Source organism: Mesoplodon mirus (assembly GCF_964341445.2).
Source record: "Mesoplodon mirus genome assembly, chromosome: 7".
In the NCBI taxonomy this organism is placed as follows: domain Eukaryota; kingdom Metazoa; phylum Chordata; class Mammalia; order Artiodactyla; family Ziphiidae; genus Mesoplodon; species Mesoplodon mirus.
Window position 1 is genome coordinate 12,378,282 of NC_138983.1, and position 14,333 is coordinate 12,392,614.

General features: G+C 52.4%; 1 protein-coding gene across 2 annotated transcripts; it reads left to right on the top strand.

Annotated features, from left to right (window-relative positions):
* The first annotated feature begins 3,642 nt into the window (after positions 1 to 3,642).
* Positions 3,643 to 7,255, top strand: LOC309807297 (proteoglycan 3-like). 2 transcript variants are annotated; one of them, XM_082626690.1, is made up of 5 exons: positions 3,643 to 3,758; positions 4,207 to 4,520; positions 5,209 to 5,340; positions 6,172 to 6,277; positions 7,085 to 7,255. In XM_082626690.1, the coding sequence occupies exons 1-5, from the start codon at positions 3,698 to 3,700 to the stop codon at positions 7,141 to 7,143; spliced, it is 672 nt and encodes a 223-aa protein (XP_082482816.1). In that variant the 5' UTR covers positions 3,643 to 3,697; the 3' UTR covers positions 7,144 to 7,255. The 2 variants fall into 2 exon arrangements, with proteins under 2 accessions (XP_082482816.1, XP_082482817.1); XM_082626691.1 differs by having other exon boundaries at positions 6,178 to 6,277.
* The last annotated feature ends 7,078 nt before the right edge of the window (positions 7,256 to 14,333 follow it).

A 14,333-nucleotide genomic window follows, 5' to 3' on the forward strand; every position in this document is an offset into this window, starting at 1 on the left:
GCCGTGTACTGCAAAAAAAAAAAAAAAAAAAAAAGCTTTCAATGAAATAAGAGGACTGGCCTTATGTCCCCAAATAAGGGCTTGTGTGGTATTTTTCCTGTCCAAAATGACGCTAACGAAGCTCTGGGAAGCTCAGCTTGTGTCTTTACAATGGTAACCCTAGTGTTCCTTGCATCGTCATGCCGGACACAGAGCGGGAGCTCAAGCAGCTCTCAGCGCTTACTTGCTGATGAGGGTCACAGTTCGGTCTCAGTTTCCTGACAAGGGCTACCCCCAGCTCCACATGCCAGGTGCTGTTCTGAGGGCTTTACTGGAGCTGATCTCATTTGAGGTAGGTCCTGTCCTTAGCCTCAATTTATGGATGGGAAAACTGAGACCCAGAGGGGCTGACCCTGGAATGGTGATTCCATTCTATCAAGACGTCACACTATGCTGCCCTCTGCATAACGTGGGGCTGGATGGACATTTGAGACGAGAGACAGAGTTTGAAACCCCTGTGAAGATAGATGCAAACAGTAAGCCAGAGAGTTGGCGTTTCATGGATGCTGAAAAGGTGGGCACCATTGGCTAGTCTGGGAGTAACACATTTGGGTGAATCAAAGAAAGCAAGGATGTAGGAGTCAAACAGACTAGGGTCAGACATGCCACTTCTAACTAGTTGTGTGAGCTTGGGCAAGTTATTTCACCTCTCTGAGCTTGTGTGGTAGGTCTGTGCGCTGGGATGGCAGTGTCTAATTGGCAGGATGATTGTAAAGATTAAGTAAGTAGGATAATGGATGGGAAAGCCTTAATGAAGCATAGTGTTTGGCATGTGGTAGACCTTCAAAAATGTCATTTCCGGACTTCCCCGGCGGCCCAGTGGTTAAGACTCCGCGCTTCCACTGCGAGGGGCGTGGGTTCAATCCCTGATCAGGGAACTAAAATCCTACATGCTGCACGGCGTGGCCAAAAAAAAAAAAAAAAGAGTTATTTCCAGTTTTACATCAGACATCACCGTGGTGACTGAGCAGGGCCCTGAAGTCCCTGGGATGTCTTTGCCCAAGGTCAACCCCGGGGAGAGGCAGGCCAGAGAGAGGAAGTAGAGGGAAGGCAGGCGTGGGGGTGACTAGGGAGCCGAAAGGTCTTGGTTTAGGCCTGTCTCTGACTTGCTGTGTAATCTTGGCTAACTTATTTAAGTTCTCTGAGATGCCGTTTCCTAATGTGTAATAAAGGGACGTTTAAATGACACAACGCTTGTAAAGCTTATCGTGGTGCTGGCCAACGGGAGTAGCCAACCTTATCGCTCATCCCAACCACTGAGTGAAATGAGGCCCCTGGCCTGGGCCCCAGGACTGGGGAGAATAATGGGGAGGGGGGCTAGTTTTCCACCCCTCCCCAGCTAAGGAAGTCTCCTGCTTGAACTCTGGAGACCAGGCTTTTGGGCCCTGGAATTAGACAATCAACCGCCAAGTCAGGTAGATAAGCTGAGGGTTGCGTCCGTTGGGCCAGGGAGATAACAGCCGAGACCGTTACTCTGAATTCAGGCCCAGAAGTGACCACTCAGATACTTCTCCATTTGTAGGTCCCCTGAGAGGGCAGAGGAGTGGAAGGAATCCAGGCCTTTTCACCCTCTGGGTGACCTGTCTCTGATGCCCTGAGCGCTGGAGGGCTGGGCTGGAATCCAAGGAACAAATATGCACTGCCCAGCTAGGATATCACAGAGTGGAGTCACCCACCCTGACAGGGCCCCAAGCTCTTGGCAGTGATGTCTGGCAAAATCAAGGCTCAGCGCTTGCTGGCCTCTCCTTGGATTGCAGTGAATGTGGCTGGAACTTGGTTGATTAATATTTTGACGTTTTGTTCATCATGGTAGCTTTACATCGATTCTGATTTTTAAGAAAGATGGCATTAAATATTTATTTATCTTGACTACTGAGTTCTTTAGTGTCCCCTTAAATTTTGCAACTGAGGCAAGTGCCTTCCCCTTAGTCTTGACCTTGGTCATGAAAGAGGGCTGGTGGGAGATGGGGAGTCGGGGTGGTGTGGGGAGGCTGGCCCACAGAGCATCTGAATGACTCTGCAGGAAGGTTTCCATTCCAGCTGCTGCCTCCCCACCAGAAAGATATGCCTCAAGGTTGGACAAAATAGCATGTTCTAGATCAGTGATCCTCAACAGGGGTACTTTTTCTTTCCAGAGGACATTTGAAAATGTGTGGAGACATTTCTGAGTGACATGATCTGGGGAGGCACGGTTGACATCTAGTGGGTAGAGACCCAGAGATGCTGCTAAACTTTCTACAAGACACAGGACAGCCCCTCCCCCAACCTTCAACAAAGAATGATTTGACTCCAAATAGTAATAGTGCAAGGGTTGAGACACTTGATCTAGAGCCACAGTATAAAGGAAGGAGCATAAGTTTTTCACATATTAAAGATAAGAAAGAGATGGAGAGGGAGAAGGAGAGAGAGAGGAAGAGAGTGAAGGAGGGAGGGTGGGAGAGGGAGAAGGAGAGAGAGAGGAAGAGAGTGAAGGAGGGAGGGTGGGGGAGAGAGAGAGAGAGAGAGAGAGAGAGAGAGAGAGAGAGAGAGAGAGAGAGAGAGAGAGATGGGGTGGATAGAGAATGTTGGGAGCCCCAAAGACTTAGAAATCCCAGTTCCCCCACTTCCTGCATAACCTTGGCAAGTCACTTTCCCTCTCTGAATCTCATTTTTCACATCTGTGCAGTAGGGCTAATCATACATTTTCATGGGACTGAGGTTAGGAAGGTGAGCTTTCAAGGATGCAATGCACATAACGTACTTGGTCTAGATAAGAGCTCAGAAGGGCTGAGTCTCCCCTTCATCTCCCACCTCCTCTCCTGTGGTCTCCCTCTCCCTGGGATTCTCCACTTCATTTGCTGGAATATTGACCAGAGGAAGACTGCCCCTGGGGCTAAAGAGTATTGTTCAGACTGGGACCCTTTAGGGGTGCTGAGAATCATGCCTGGACAGTAGTCATCTGGGGCTTTCTCGAGCATACAAGGATGTTTGGGCACCTGCATATGGCAGGAGGCAGGTCCCTGATGTCCCAGCAGAGAGCAGGGCCCAAGGGTGGGAGGACAGAGCAAACCTCTTATCAGCTCCACTGTCCCCCCCCGCCCCCACCAGCCCAAGCCTGGGGCAATCGTCCTGGCTTCTTCCCACTTCCCCAAAAGCCCAGTATAAGGGTTGCCTCTGGCACCCAGGAGCCAGAGGCACTGAGAGTGGAGGCTCCAGACTCTGAGGACGTAAGTGCTCCCTCGGCTGCCCGGGAAGGAGAGGGCCAGGGCTGGGGGAAGCAGGACCCTATATGGCAAACACCCTGGAGGCCTGTCCTTAGGACCATTATGGCCACTATCCTTCCCCTTTCACCCCCAGTGTGAGTGAAATTGGCCCTCAATGTGAGCAGACCTGTTCCCATGGCGGCTAGCATCTGAGCTAAGTGCTGCCCCAGGGAGCAGTGATGGAGCTCTCAGGAAAAAGGGTCTTTTGTACTTGAGCTGACAACCCCCTGTTCTTTTCTTGACTCTCCAGCTCAGGGTCTGTTCACGGGGGGAGAAGGAAGCTCTCTAGTTTGCCCTTTAATCCACCAGTGAAGCAAACACTGCATCTCCACTGTGTGCCAGGGGCCGTGCAGACACGTGAGAAGTCCCCAAGGAGGAAAGGTGAAGCTGTGTCCCTGTCACAAGACTGAGGGGATATGAAATGCCTCCTGCTTCTGCCTCTTGTCCTGCTGGGGACAGTTTCTGCTCTGTATCTGGGTAAGTCCTCCCCTTCCGCCCTCATCCATTTTTCTCTTTTCTCCTCTTTCCTGCATCTGTTTTTGCTCTTGTGAGCCAGGGCCACAGCCTCCCCTCTTCAGTTGACCCAGCCCACCTCTAGTTAGATTTCTCCTGGACTCAGAACTGTGACCTGAACTTTCCGTCAGGGCTCTTTTGCAAGGAAAAACACCCACCTGTGAAGATGAGGGCTTCTCACAGGTGCTGCCTCCCACTCCCAAAATACCCCACCTGTGGTGTCAGCCAGGTTCTCATGCCTTTGGGTGTGTGATGCAAGAATTCTGGCTTGCCCAACCCCCAAGGGATCCTTCCAGTCTTGGTTCCAGATGGCGTCCCTCGGAAGGCTGAGTGGGGCCATCAGAGCTGTCCGTGGTCCTGGAAGAACAGAGAGCCCGGCCTGAGGGCAGGTTACCTCTTCTCTTCTTTCCAGAGAATGATGCCTCCCATCTGGGCAGCAGAGAGACACAGGCTGACCTGAGCCAGGATCTGGAAGGTTCGGGGGAACAGGAGGGAGAGCTGGCCCTGAATTATGGAGGGCTTGAGTCGGAGGAAGAGGACGCTGTGGCTTCCAGCTATCAAGATGCGTTTGAGGATGAGGGGGCCATGGAGTCAGACCCAGCTGCCCTAGACAAGGATTTGCAGTGCCCTAAGGAAGAGGACACAATTCAGCTTCCAGGCGGTCCTGGGTGCAAGACCTGCCGCCTCCTGTTGGTGCGGACCCCGAGGAAGTTTCGGGAAGCTCAGGTAAATGGCAGGGAGGTTACTATGGGGGACCAGGTGGAGGAGACAAGAGTGGAGGCAAACTTCTGTCCCCTGTCATTTGGACCAATGGTTCTCCAAGCCGAGTATGCATCAGAGTCTCCTAGAAATCTCATTAAAACACAGATTTCTGGGTCCCGTCTCCTCAATTTCTGATTTAGCAAGTCTGGGGCTTAAGAGTTTGCATTTATAACAAATTCACAGGTGGTGATATTTTTGGTCAGGAGACCGCACTTTGAGAACCACTGGCTTAGATAAAAAGCTTTGGTATAAGATATGCCTGTGCTAAGTCCTGGCTTTGCTTGTCACCAGCCATTTTATTTGGGCAAGTCAATTCACCTTTCAGGGCTCCTGTATCTTCAATTTGTAAAATGGAGGTGTACCGTACCACCTCTTGGAGTTGTGGAGAGGATTTAAATAATACATGGAAAGTATTTAGAATAGTCCCTGGGTCATTGTAAACTCTCAGTAAATGGTGGCTGTAGTTATTCTGAATATTATTATTCTTTTCTGCAAGAAGTTCCTGACACCAAATAAAGGAACAAGAGACGGGATTCAGGGGGGCGATAGATCCCTGATTTCTGACTTGGAAAGGGATGAGGGGGTCTCTCCTGGAGACTCAGGGACTTGAGAGAAAACAGTGAATTTTCTACCCCACCTCTTCTCTCTGCAGAGTATATGCAGGAAGTGCTACCGAGGCAACCTCGTCTCCATCCACAACTCCAGTTTCAACTATCGCATCCAGGTCTGGGTCAGTAGGATCAACCAAGCACAGGTCTGGATCGGAGGCTTCATCAAGGGCCGGGTAAGCGAGGGGCCAACTCCCAGGTACACGAAGGTCTTTCTGATTGCCTCAAGGGACCACCTGCTGGCATAAAGCCTCATCCCAGCAGCTGAAGCTGGCTCATACCGGCTTAGGAGAACTGATGATTGAGTGCTTCTCTTCCTAACTCCATGTTCAGTGGCTTCATGCTTGTAGCTTGAAATCTGCCATGGTGGATGTATTTACACCAAGGAAATTGACAATTATTACAAATCAGGTTTCTTTCTTCCCTCTAGCCTCTCACCTTCCCCCAAAGCTGGTTGTTACACGTTTACCAGCACACTCCCGGCGTCAGGAGATAGATTCTATATCTAGTTTGGTCCCTTACTAGCTGAATGACTGCCTCCAAATTTCAGTTTCCTCATCTCTAAAGTAGGGTCCTTCTCTCAGAGTGGCCTTGGGATTGTGGACAAATAAGTGCCATTATATTTGCTACTCAAGTGTGGTTCACGGACCAGCAGTATCAACATCACCGGGTAGCTCATTAGACATGCACGATCTTGGGCCCCGCCCCAGACCTCCTGAATCAGAATCCGCATTTTTCACTAGATCCCTAGGAGATCTGTGTGCACAGTGAAGTTGGAGAAGCCTACTCTGTGTGATAGCCGGAAGTGATGTTTGCTCTTCCATTGTCATTGCCTGCGAACGCTCAGGGATGGGTCTCAACGGTATCCTAGGCAGGTAGTCAGTGAGAGGAGATTATATATACAGTGTTCAGGAAGGGATACCCAGTGGGCTTTCTGGAGACCCAGAATCTGTCTGTCTCTCTGGACCTCTGCTCTCTGACCCAGCCTCTCTCTTCTCTAATTCCAGTGCCAGAAATATCACTGGACTGATGGCAGTGCCTGGAATTTTGTACACTGGGCCTCAGGACAACCTGGGAATGGGAGAGGCCGCTGTGTGGCCCTGAGCACCAGAGGTGAGGGGGGCCGGGCACCAGGACAAGGGGAAGGGGTGGCAAGGTGGACTCCCACGCATGTCCCTTTGAGCTGCCTGAACACACCTCCCCAAACCCACACCCTCCCTCCAACTGGAGAACCAATGTCCCTGTCTGTGAGGAGGGCTGAGATGTAGGGATTCCTTAGAGCAAAACCAGGTGATGAGGCTCCCAGTACAGGGGCTAGATGAGGACTCTCCATCCTCCCAGGCAAAGCTGGGCTCGGGGCCTGGGGGCTCCTTTCCTTCCTCTGATATGATGGCGACAAGGAGTGAATATGGGACAGATGGGAGGAACAGATGTGAATGTAAGGTGTGGATGAGGCATGAGGTGAAGATGCGGGCATTAAGGATGACTGACATAATTTGCCAGCTTTGAACAGCATGGCTGCCAGATGTGAGGGAACTTATTACAATGGCTGGACCATATGGGTTGGAGTAAGATGGCCGAGATTCACATCCCAGCTGTGCCACTTGCCAGCTGAGACACAGGCAAGTTATCACTCCCACTAAGCCTCAGTTTCTTCATCTGTGAAACGAGAGTGATGACAGCACTGACCTCTTGGAGAGTCATTGTGAGGATTAAACGATAGTCCATATAAAGCACTTAGCACATTGCCTCTGCAAGGGAAGAGATCAATGGCTAGTCCGGATGTGTGGGAAACCTGTGGCCATCGGATCATGACTACGGCAGGCAAAGATGACATATGAGGTGCCTGAGGAGGGGAGGAGGGAGCACAGGCCACACACGCAGGTGGGCAGCTGACATCACTGTGCTCTCTACCGCTAGGGGGTCGCTGGCGACGAGCTCGATGCAAAACACGTCTGCCCTTCGTCTGCGCCTTCTAAGCCAAGCCAGAGGCACGGAGATCCTCCCTTCACGCCCTCCTGGTGGCCTCTGTCCTACCCTTGGCACTTGTCCCCAGCCTCTCCGGATCATAAAGCCAGACTTCCCACAGCATCTCCTGACTCTTGTTTCTTCATTGAGCACTTTAGAGGAGTTGGACTCTGGGTTGGAAAATCCTGGAAGCATTCACTTCGGTTTCGTGGGGAGTGGAGTGGGACTTTGAGGAAAGGAAAAGATGTTGCAGTAGGGCGCCGGATTGGGGGGGCGGGGCGGGGGCGGGGCCCCGGGGTGTGTCTGCAGCGCCACCTGGGGGCGGAGTGCGTACCAGGCGGCGGTCCTTCTCGTTCCGGCGCCGAGGATTCCACACCGCGCGCCCCACCTCCCCCAGGTTCTGGGAGGAAGAACTCCTTTGGTGAGGGGGTGGGGAACTGACCCTGTTGCTCTGTTTGGATTCAGTAAAATGTGCGGGGCGGGGTGGGAGTGGCGGCTTTCCAAAATGGAGGCTCTGTGGCAGATTCAAGAATTGGATGGACCATTGAGGTGCCACCTGCGCTAACCACGTAGGGGGGAAGAGAAAGTAGTCTGTCGGGGCAGCCGGCTTCTCTAGACCTGTGTCTTTGTCACTTATGATAATGGCCCCTATTTTCCACTCTCCCAGCCACCTGTGTGTGAGTTCAGAGGCCCCAACTTCTTCTGAGATGGTTCTCCACCCCATTCCCAGGAGGGTGGCTGTCCTCCTCACTGCACCCCGAATCCTTCGTCCCCTCCCCGGTCCCCAGCCTACCTCCCCTCCCTAGAGGGGCCGCATTCTCAGGAAGGAGCTGCCTCTCATCCCAGGGCCCTTTAAAAAAAAATTATTATTATTATTTTTATTATTATTTTTGGCTGAGTTGGGTCTTCGTTGCTGCGCGAGGCCTTTCTCTGGTTGCAGCGAGCAGGGGCTACTCCTCGTTGCGGTGCGTGGGCTTCTCAGGCTCTAGGCGCGTGGGCTTCCGTAGTTGTGGCACACGAGCTCTAGAACGCAGGCTCAGTAGTTGTGGCGCACGGGCTTAGTTGCTCTGCGGCATGTGGGATCTTCCCAGGCCAGGGCTCGAACCCGTGTGCCCTGCATTGGCCGGCGGGTTCTTAACCACTGTGCCACCAGGGAAGCCCCTCATCCCGGGGCCTTGGGCCCAAAGTCAGGGCATCTGTAGCTGTGTGGCTCCAATGCTGGTTCTACAGCCCCAGGTCTCCTCTGCTTCTCCCATTTTCTCACATCCTGGGGACATTGAGAGAGAACACTGTTGCTGCTCTTAACTTTGCTCCAGGCTGGGCTCCAGGAAGGATCTGGGCTTGATGAAGCGAGAAACTCAGACTGGAAACTGGGTATTCAGAGGACAGAGAGCCCCGGGTTGTGTGAGAGAGAGAGGGATAGAAAGAGAGACTTCTTTGGGGGTGTAGTTCTACATGGGGCGCAGGGAGAAGGTACAAGTATTTCTGGGGGCGCACACATACACATGTGTATATGTATCTTGGTGTGTACAAGAGTCAGTCTTTGGATACCTGTGTATATGTGAATCTATATTTGTAAATATGCATAAATCTGTGTGTGAGTCGTCATGTATGTGTTGTGCGTACGTTTTATACATCTCTATTTATGGATATGCCTTTATGTCTGTGTCCATCTTTGAGTATGTGTATCTGTGTAGCTTTGTACCTTATACTCCTGAATCTGTATATGCATACATATGTGTGTACCGCTGTGTCTTTGGCCAGTATCTTTGGGAGTATGTGTACATGTCAGTGTGTCTGAGCATACCTGTGTACAGGTCTACCTTTGTGCATGTATGTGTGTGTGTATCTGTACAGCTATCTGATGAAATGTGGAGTTGTTTTTTTTTTAATTGATCTTTATTGGAGTTTAACTGCTTCACAATACTGCGTTAGTTTCTGTTGTACACCAAAGTGAATCAGTCATATGCATACATACGTCCGCATATCCCCTCCCTCATGAGCCTCCCTCCCACCCTCCCTATCCCACCCCTCTAGGTCATTGTAAAGCACCGAGCTGATCTCCCTGTGCTATGCTGCTGCTTCCCACTAGCTAATTATTTTACATTCGGTAGTGTATATATGTCGCTACTACTCTCACTTAGCCCCAGCTTCCCCCTCCCACCCCGTGTCCTCAAGTCCATTCTCTATGTCTACATCTTTTTTTTTTAGATTCCATATATATGCGTTAGAATACGGTATATGTTTTTCTCTGACTTCACTCTGTATGACAGACTCTAGGTCCATCCACCTCACTACAAATAACTCAATTTCGTTTCTTTTTATGGCCGAGTAATATCCCATGGTATATATGTGCCACATCTTCTTTATCCATTCATCTGTCAATGGACATAGGTTGCTTCCATGTCCTGGCTATTGTAAATAGTGCCGCAATGAACATCGTGGTACATGACTCTTTTTGAATTATGGTTTTCTCAGGGTATATGCCCAATAGTGGGATTGCTGGGTCATATGGTAGTTCTATTTTTAGTTTTTTAAGGAACCTCAATACTGTTTTCCATAGTGGTTGTATCAATTTACATTCCCACCAGATGTGGAGTTTTTGGAACAGAAAATCCAGTTTTGCCAGATGTGCTTTGTTTCTAAAGATGCTGGAGTTGATGGAGCAGGACAGGATCGGAGAACCCCAGGGGAAGTGGCTGGTGACGAAGCAGCAGGCTTGAGTCCCTTGAACGTGAGCAGGCCTCTGGCAACAGGAGAAGGAGCCTTGACACTGCTATGAACCTCACCAGTGCTGGGCCCTGGGGACTGCCTCTAGGTGAAGAGGCCTGTCCTCAGTAGAGGGGTCTGTCCATCTGCCTTGGATAGGGATTGGGTCAGGAAGCTCTTAATCACAGCATGTCAGTCTCCCCAAGGGCATGGAAGGGGAGCTGCCTGGAGGTCAGGCTCCTACCCAAGTCCCTGCATTGTGTACTGCAACAAGCTAATCTTGATGCTGTACTTCTAGAAGCAGCAGAAGCAGTGGGGGGTGGGAAGGATGAGCTCTGCACAGGTAGCTCTGGGACTGGTATTTCTGGGACTTGCTGAATGGCAAGCCCCCTCTTATCAGCCTCCACTTATCTCCTTGGTGGGGAATGGGCTCTAGCTAATCCCAGTAACCAAATACACTGCCAGCCAAGGCCAGAGGTAGAGGGAGGGAGGAGAAAGGGGCGGGGTAGGGTGGTGCTCAGACCCTTCCAGACTGAAGCTTGCTTGAGGCAGGCCAGGGTAGAAAAGATGTCCTTCAAATATCCAGTACTGTCTGTTAGTGGGCCTCCGGTTCAACCATTATATATTCATTCCTTTGGCTGTTTAAGGCCTTTCAGACTCGAAGCCCTTGATTAAAAAGCAAATATTCTTAGTACAAGAAACTCCTGAGTGTGTTGCCTATCAATACCTCTGGAAGATTGATTGGTAACTTGCCGAGAACCAGGTTTTGTGAGGAGGAACACAGAAGGGAAAAATGTGTGTAACTGTCAGCGTGCATGGGTGGGGGGTTGTGGAGAAGAAAAGCTATTAACAAGGAGATAATGAAGCAGAGAGTGCTGTGCTCACAGTTTTCTCTTCCTGGGGACCTAGGAAGACTATATTCCCCAGTATTCCTTGCAGTCAACCTGGGCTCTGCAGCATGATACCGAGTCTGGCCAGTGCAATGTGGTTGGATGTGATACAAAGGCCAGACCTGGCCTTTATATGATCCCCTATGATCATCCATGATCCTCCAGTTCTCACTTTCCTTGCCACAGTGATCTGGGGGTCCATGTATCTCAGATGGCATAGCTGCCAGGTGGAAGGGGCTGACTGACCTACGTTGTTGTATTAAATCCTGAGGTTTCACAATTAACTTGTTACTGCACAAAAATCTGCTTTAGCCTAACACATATAGAAAAGAAGGTGCCAACAAATTCCCAGGCAGATATGGCCCAGAAGTCAAGATCCCAGACTCTGGAGTCATAACGGTCTGGGTTCAAGTCCCAGCTCTACCACTTCAGTTTTAAAACCTTACTCAGCCTCAGTTTCTTCTATAAAATGAGGGTTGAATGAGACAATGCCTGTCACACATTTAACTGATTGCTTGGCGATGGTGAGTTATCACTAAATGTTAGCTTTGATGCTGCGCTGTTAGGAATGAGCGTGGGTTTCAGGTCAAATGTCCACGTATTGCAAATTTCTTTTTCTATTTCTAGGATTAACGACAAACCGTAGCAAGCTTACCAGGGTTGGTGTGAGGGGTCACGTGATTATGTTGGTGACTGTGCTGAGTACACATGATGCAGCGGAGGTGAGTCAGTTACTGGGATCAGCCCTACGTCTTGCACAGGGAGCCATAACCTAGTTCAGCCGCGGGGAAGACAACATCAGGCTCACACATACAGAAGCTCAGGCTCGGGATGGGCTGGCAGTCTCAGGACGGGCTGATGCGCCCGTAGGAGGACCACCCCAGTCTGGAGGAAAGGGTCCCCCCAGGACGGAGCTGCCTCTGTCTCCTCCTCAGACAGTATCCCTGTGACCCCAGCCTCAGCCCATCCTCCTGAGAGCTGGATTCACCGGGGCTCCTGGTGGGAGAGCTCAGCTCTGTCTTCACTGATGTCTCTGCTGGTCAGATCTCCAGATGCTGCCTGATTGCCTAGGCCACCCAGGGGGAGGTGTTACCCCATCCTCTTGAGGATGGGGCTGGGGGTGAAGGCAGAGTGGGGAAGGTGGTGATGGGCCTCATGTGGTGTAATCTCACCCCTTCTCTCCCTGGGGTGGGGGATCAGAGGGGTTGGGCCTTCCCGAACTGCCCCCCAAGCTGCCTGCACCTTCTGTAGAGGGGCCAGCCCTCCACGTACAGTTAAGCTCGTCTCTGCTAAGACCTCATGATCAGGCCTGCGAGCCAACCTTTCCAAGGGATTTACCACGAAGCTAGTGAAACTTACACTCCAGGGCCGCTCACCTGCCTGAGCCCCTTCTAATCCTAAAAGATGACCCACATTGCATATGCTTCAGGCTTCATAAAACCTGGATCTGCTCCTGGTGAGATTTCTGGGCCTCCACTGTGGAAGAGCCCAGAAGGGGAGGGGGCGTCGGGGCAAAGGAAGACGGGGCGGGCTTGGCGTGCTCTCAGCAGCCTTCCCAGCTGCCTGTTCCTTCCTCCTTCCCTGAGTGGCGGGACACCTGCTTCTCTTTGTGCCACTAACTGTGGGACGCTGGACGAGTCATTTTCCCTCTCTGGCCTAAGTCTGCTCATCTGTAAACAAGAGAATCAGACAAGATGGTTCCTAAAGCCCCTTTAGTTTCTGACATTAGAGGACCGACCACCTCATCAGGGCCCCGCGGGGACTGGCCTGCAGACCGGCTGCTCGCCGGGCGCTGGGTCTCACCGGGCCTTTCCGTCAATGTGCTGGAGGAGACTTGCTGACCTCCTGGAACAGGGCACCAGGTTGGGGAATCCTGTCCCGCCCTGGGGGAGCCTAATTGGGCTCCCGGAGTGAGGGGCCTGGAATGTGTATGAGCACGTGGAGGTCCCCGAGAAAATGAGAATGGTCTCTTCTCTCGCTTGGGGTGAGGGAAGGAAAAATTCACTGACAGTTACGCCTCCTATTTCCTTCTGAATTTGGGACCCACCCATGTCAGAGAGAGACCCCGCACCCCAGTCCTACTGATCTCCCCTAAAACGGGGCCTGCCTGCGTTCCTGGGGACAGCATGGGGCTTACTCTTGACTAAGCTGAAACTAATCATGGTCAAGGTGGAGGAGGCTGAAGCAGCAGGGCAGACGGCCCCCGGGGGTTCATTCTCTCCTTGTGGGGTGTGGGCGGTGGAGTTAGTCAGACGTGGGTCCAAATCCCAGCTCTCTCGCTTCCTGGCTGTGTGGCCTGGGGCAAACGACTCAGTCTCTCTGAGCCTCAGTGTATCTTCAAAATAGGGAAGCTAATATCTACCTCGTAGGATTATTCTAAGGATTAAATGAGATAATGTGTGTGAAAGTGCCTGGCATTTGGGAGGCCCTTGTGGCCACTAGCTATTCCTATTATTAGCTCTACTTTTCGGAAGGGGATGACTCAGGTACCACTGCCCTGGGGGTCCTGGGAAGCACAGAGGGGTGAGGCGAGGGGGGAAGGTGAGACTGAGGTCTTAGTGGGAACAGGACCTGTCTGTAGAGCAGTGGGAGGGCCAGACACCTGGTCCCGGCTGTGGCCTCAAGGGGTGAGCAGCAAAAATGAGAGCCTCTCCTCTCTCCCATCCCCCCTTGCCCAGGTGGGACCCTCTGTTGGGAGGCCTGGAGCCCAAGGGTGAGAGTGGGGCCCACAGAAGAGGCCCTAGTGGCCAATGGAGTAGGCGCCTGAGTCCGTGGACTGCTTCTCCTCTGTGGTCTGGTCGCTGGGGTACACCGGGTTGGCCGAGGCCGTGACCTGCAGCGTGGTCTCGTTCACCTGCAGGCAGAAGGGCTGGCATGATCGTGCTCTGACTGTGGGCAGGGTCCTCCTCTGGGCCCCCGTGGGACAGACTCAGCCTTTGGGGCTCACAGCCCGGTCATAGGGGAGCTAGAGCGAGTCTGTGACCCCAAGACTCTTCCCATGCACCTCAAGGGCAAACAGACCTGAGCCAACCAGTAGCAGGATTTGTCCCTCCCCGAAGCAAAGAGGGGACCGTGAGTGGATGCAGACGATGACCACAGAGCCCACTCTTGGCCAGACCCCCTCTTGTCGGGATCCCCAGTACGCACTGAGGCCCAATGAACTCCCCTTCAGAGGCCCCCAGAAAGTGGGTCCCTGAGAGTCTGGGGTCCAGCTCCCCTCTTCCTCTCGTGGGTGCACCCCCCCCCCGCCGACTCACCTCCTCAAACTTCTTGGCTTTGTACTGGTCGGCCCCCTTGAGGAAGTTGAGCAGGATGATGTCGCAGAGGACAGTCCCCTGGAGGAGGAGAGCAGGGCGGCTCAGAGGGGCTGCAGGGTGGGAGCGGGGCGGCGGGAAGCACGGGCAGCGGGCAGGACTGCCCTCGGGGTCGGGGTGAGTCCTCCAGAGACACCTGACTGATGGTTCCTCTTAGGAAAACATCGAGGGGCTTTGCAGAATATCTCCAGAACCCACCTCCCCAGCTCCTGGGGTGAGCCCAGACCAGAGCGCAGAGAGAGGACTTGGTGGGAGACGCAGAGGGACCGCGGGGGTCCAAGTCCCTGG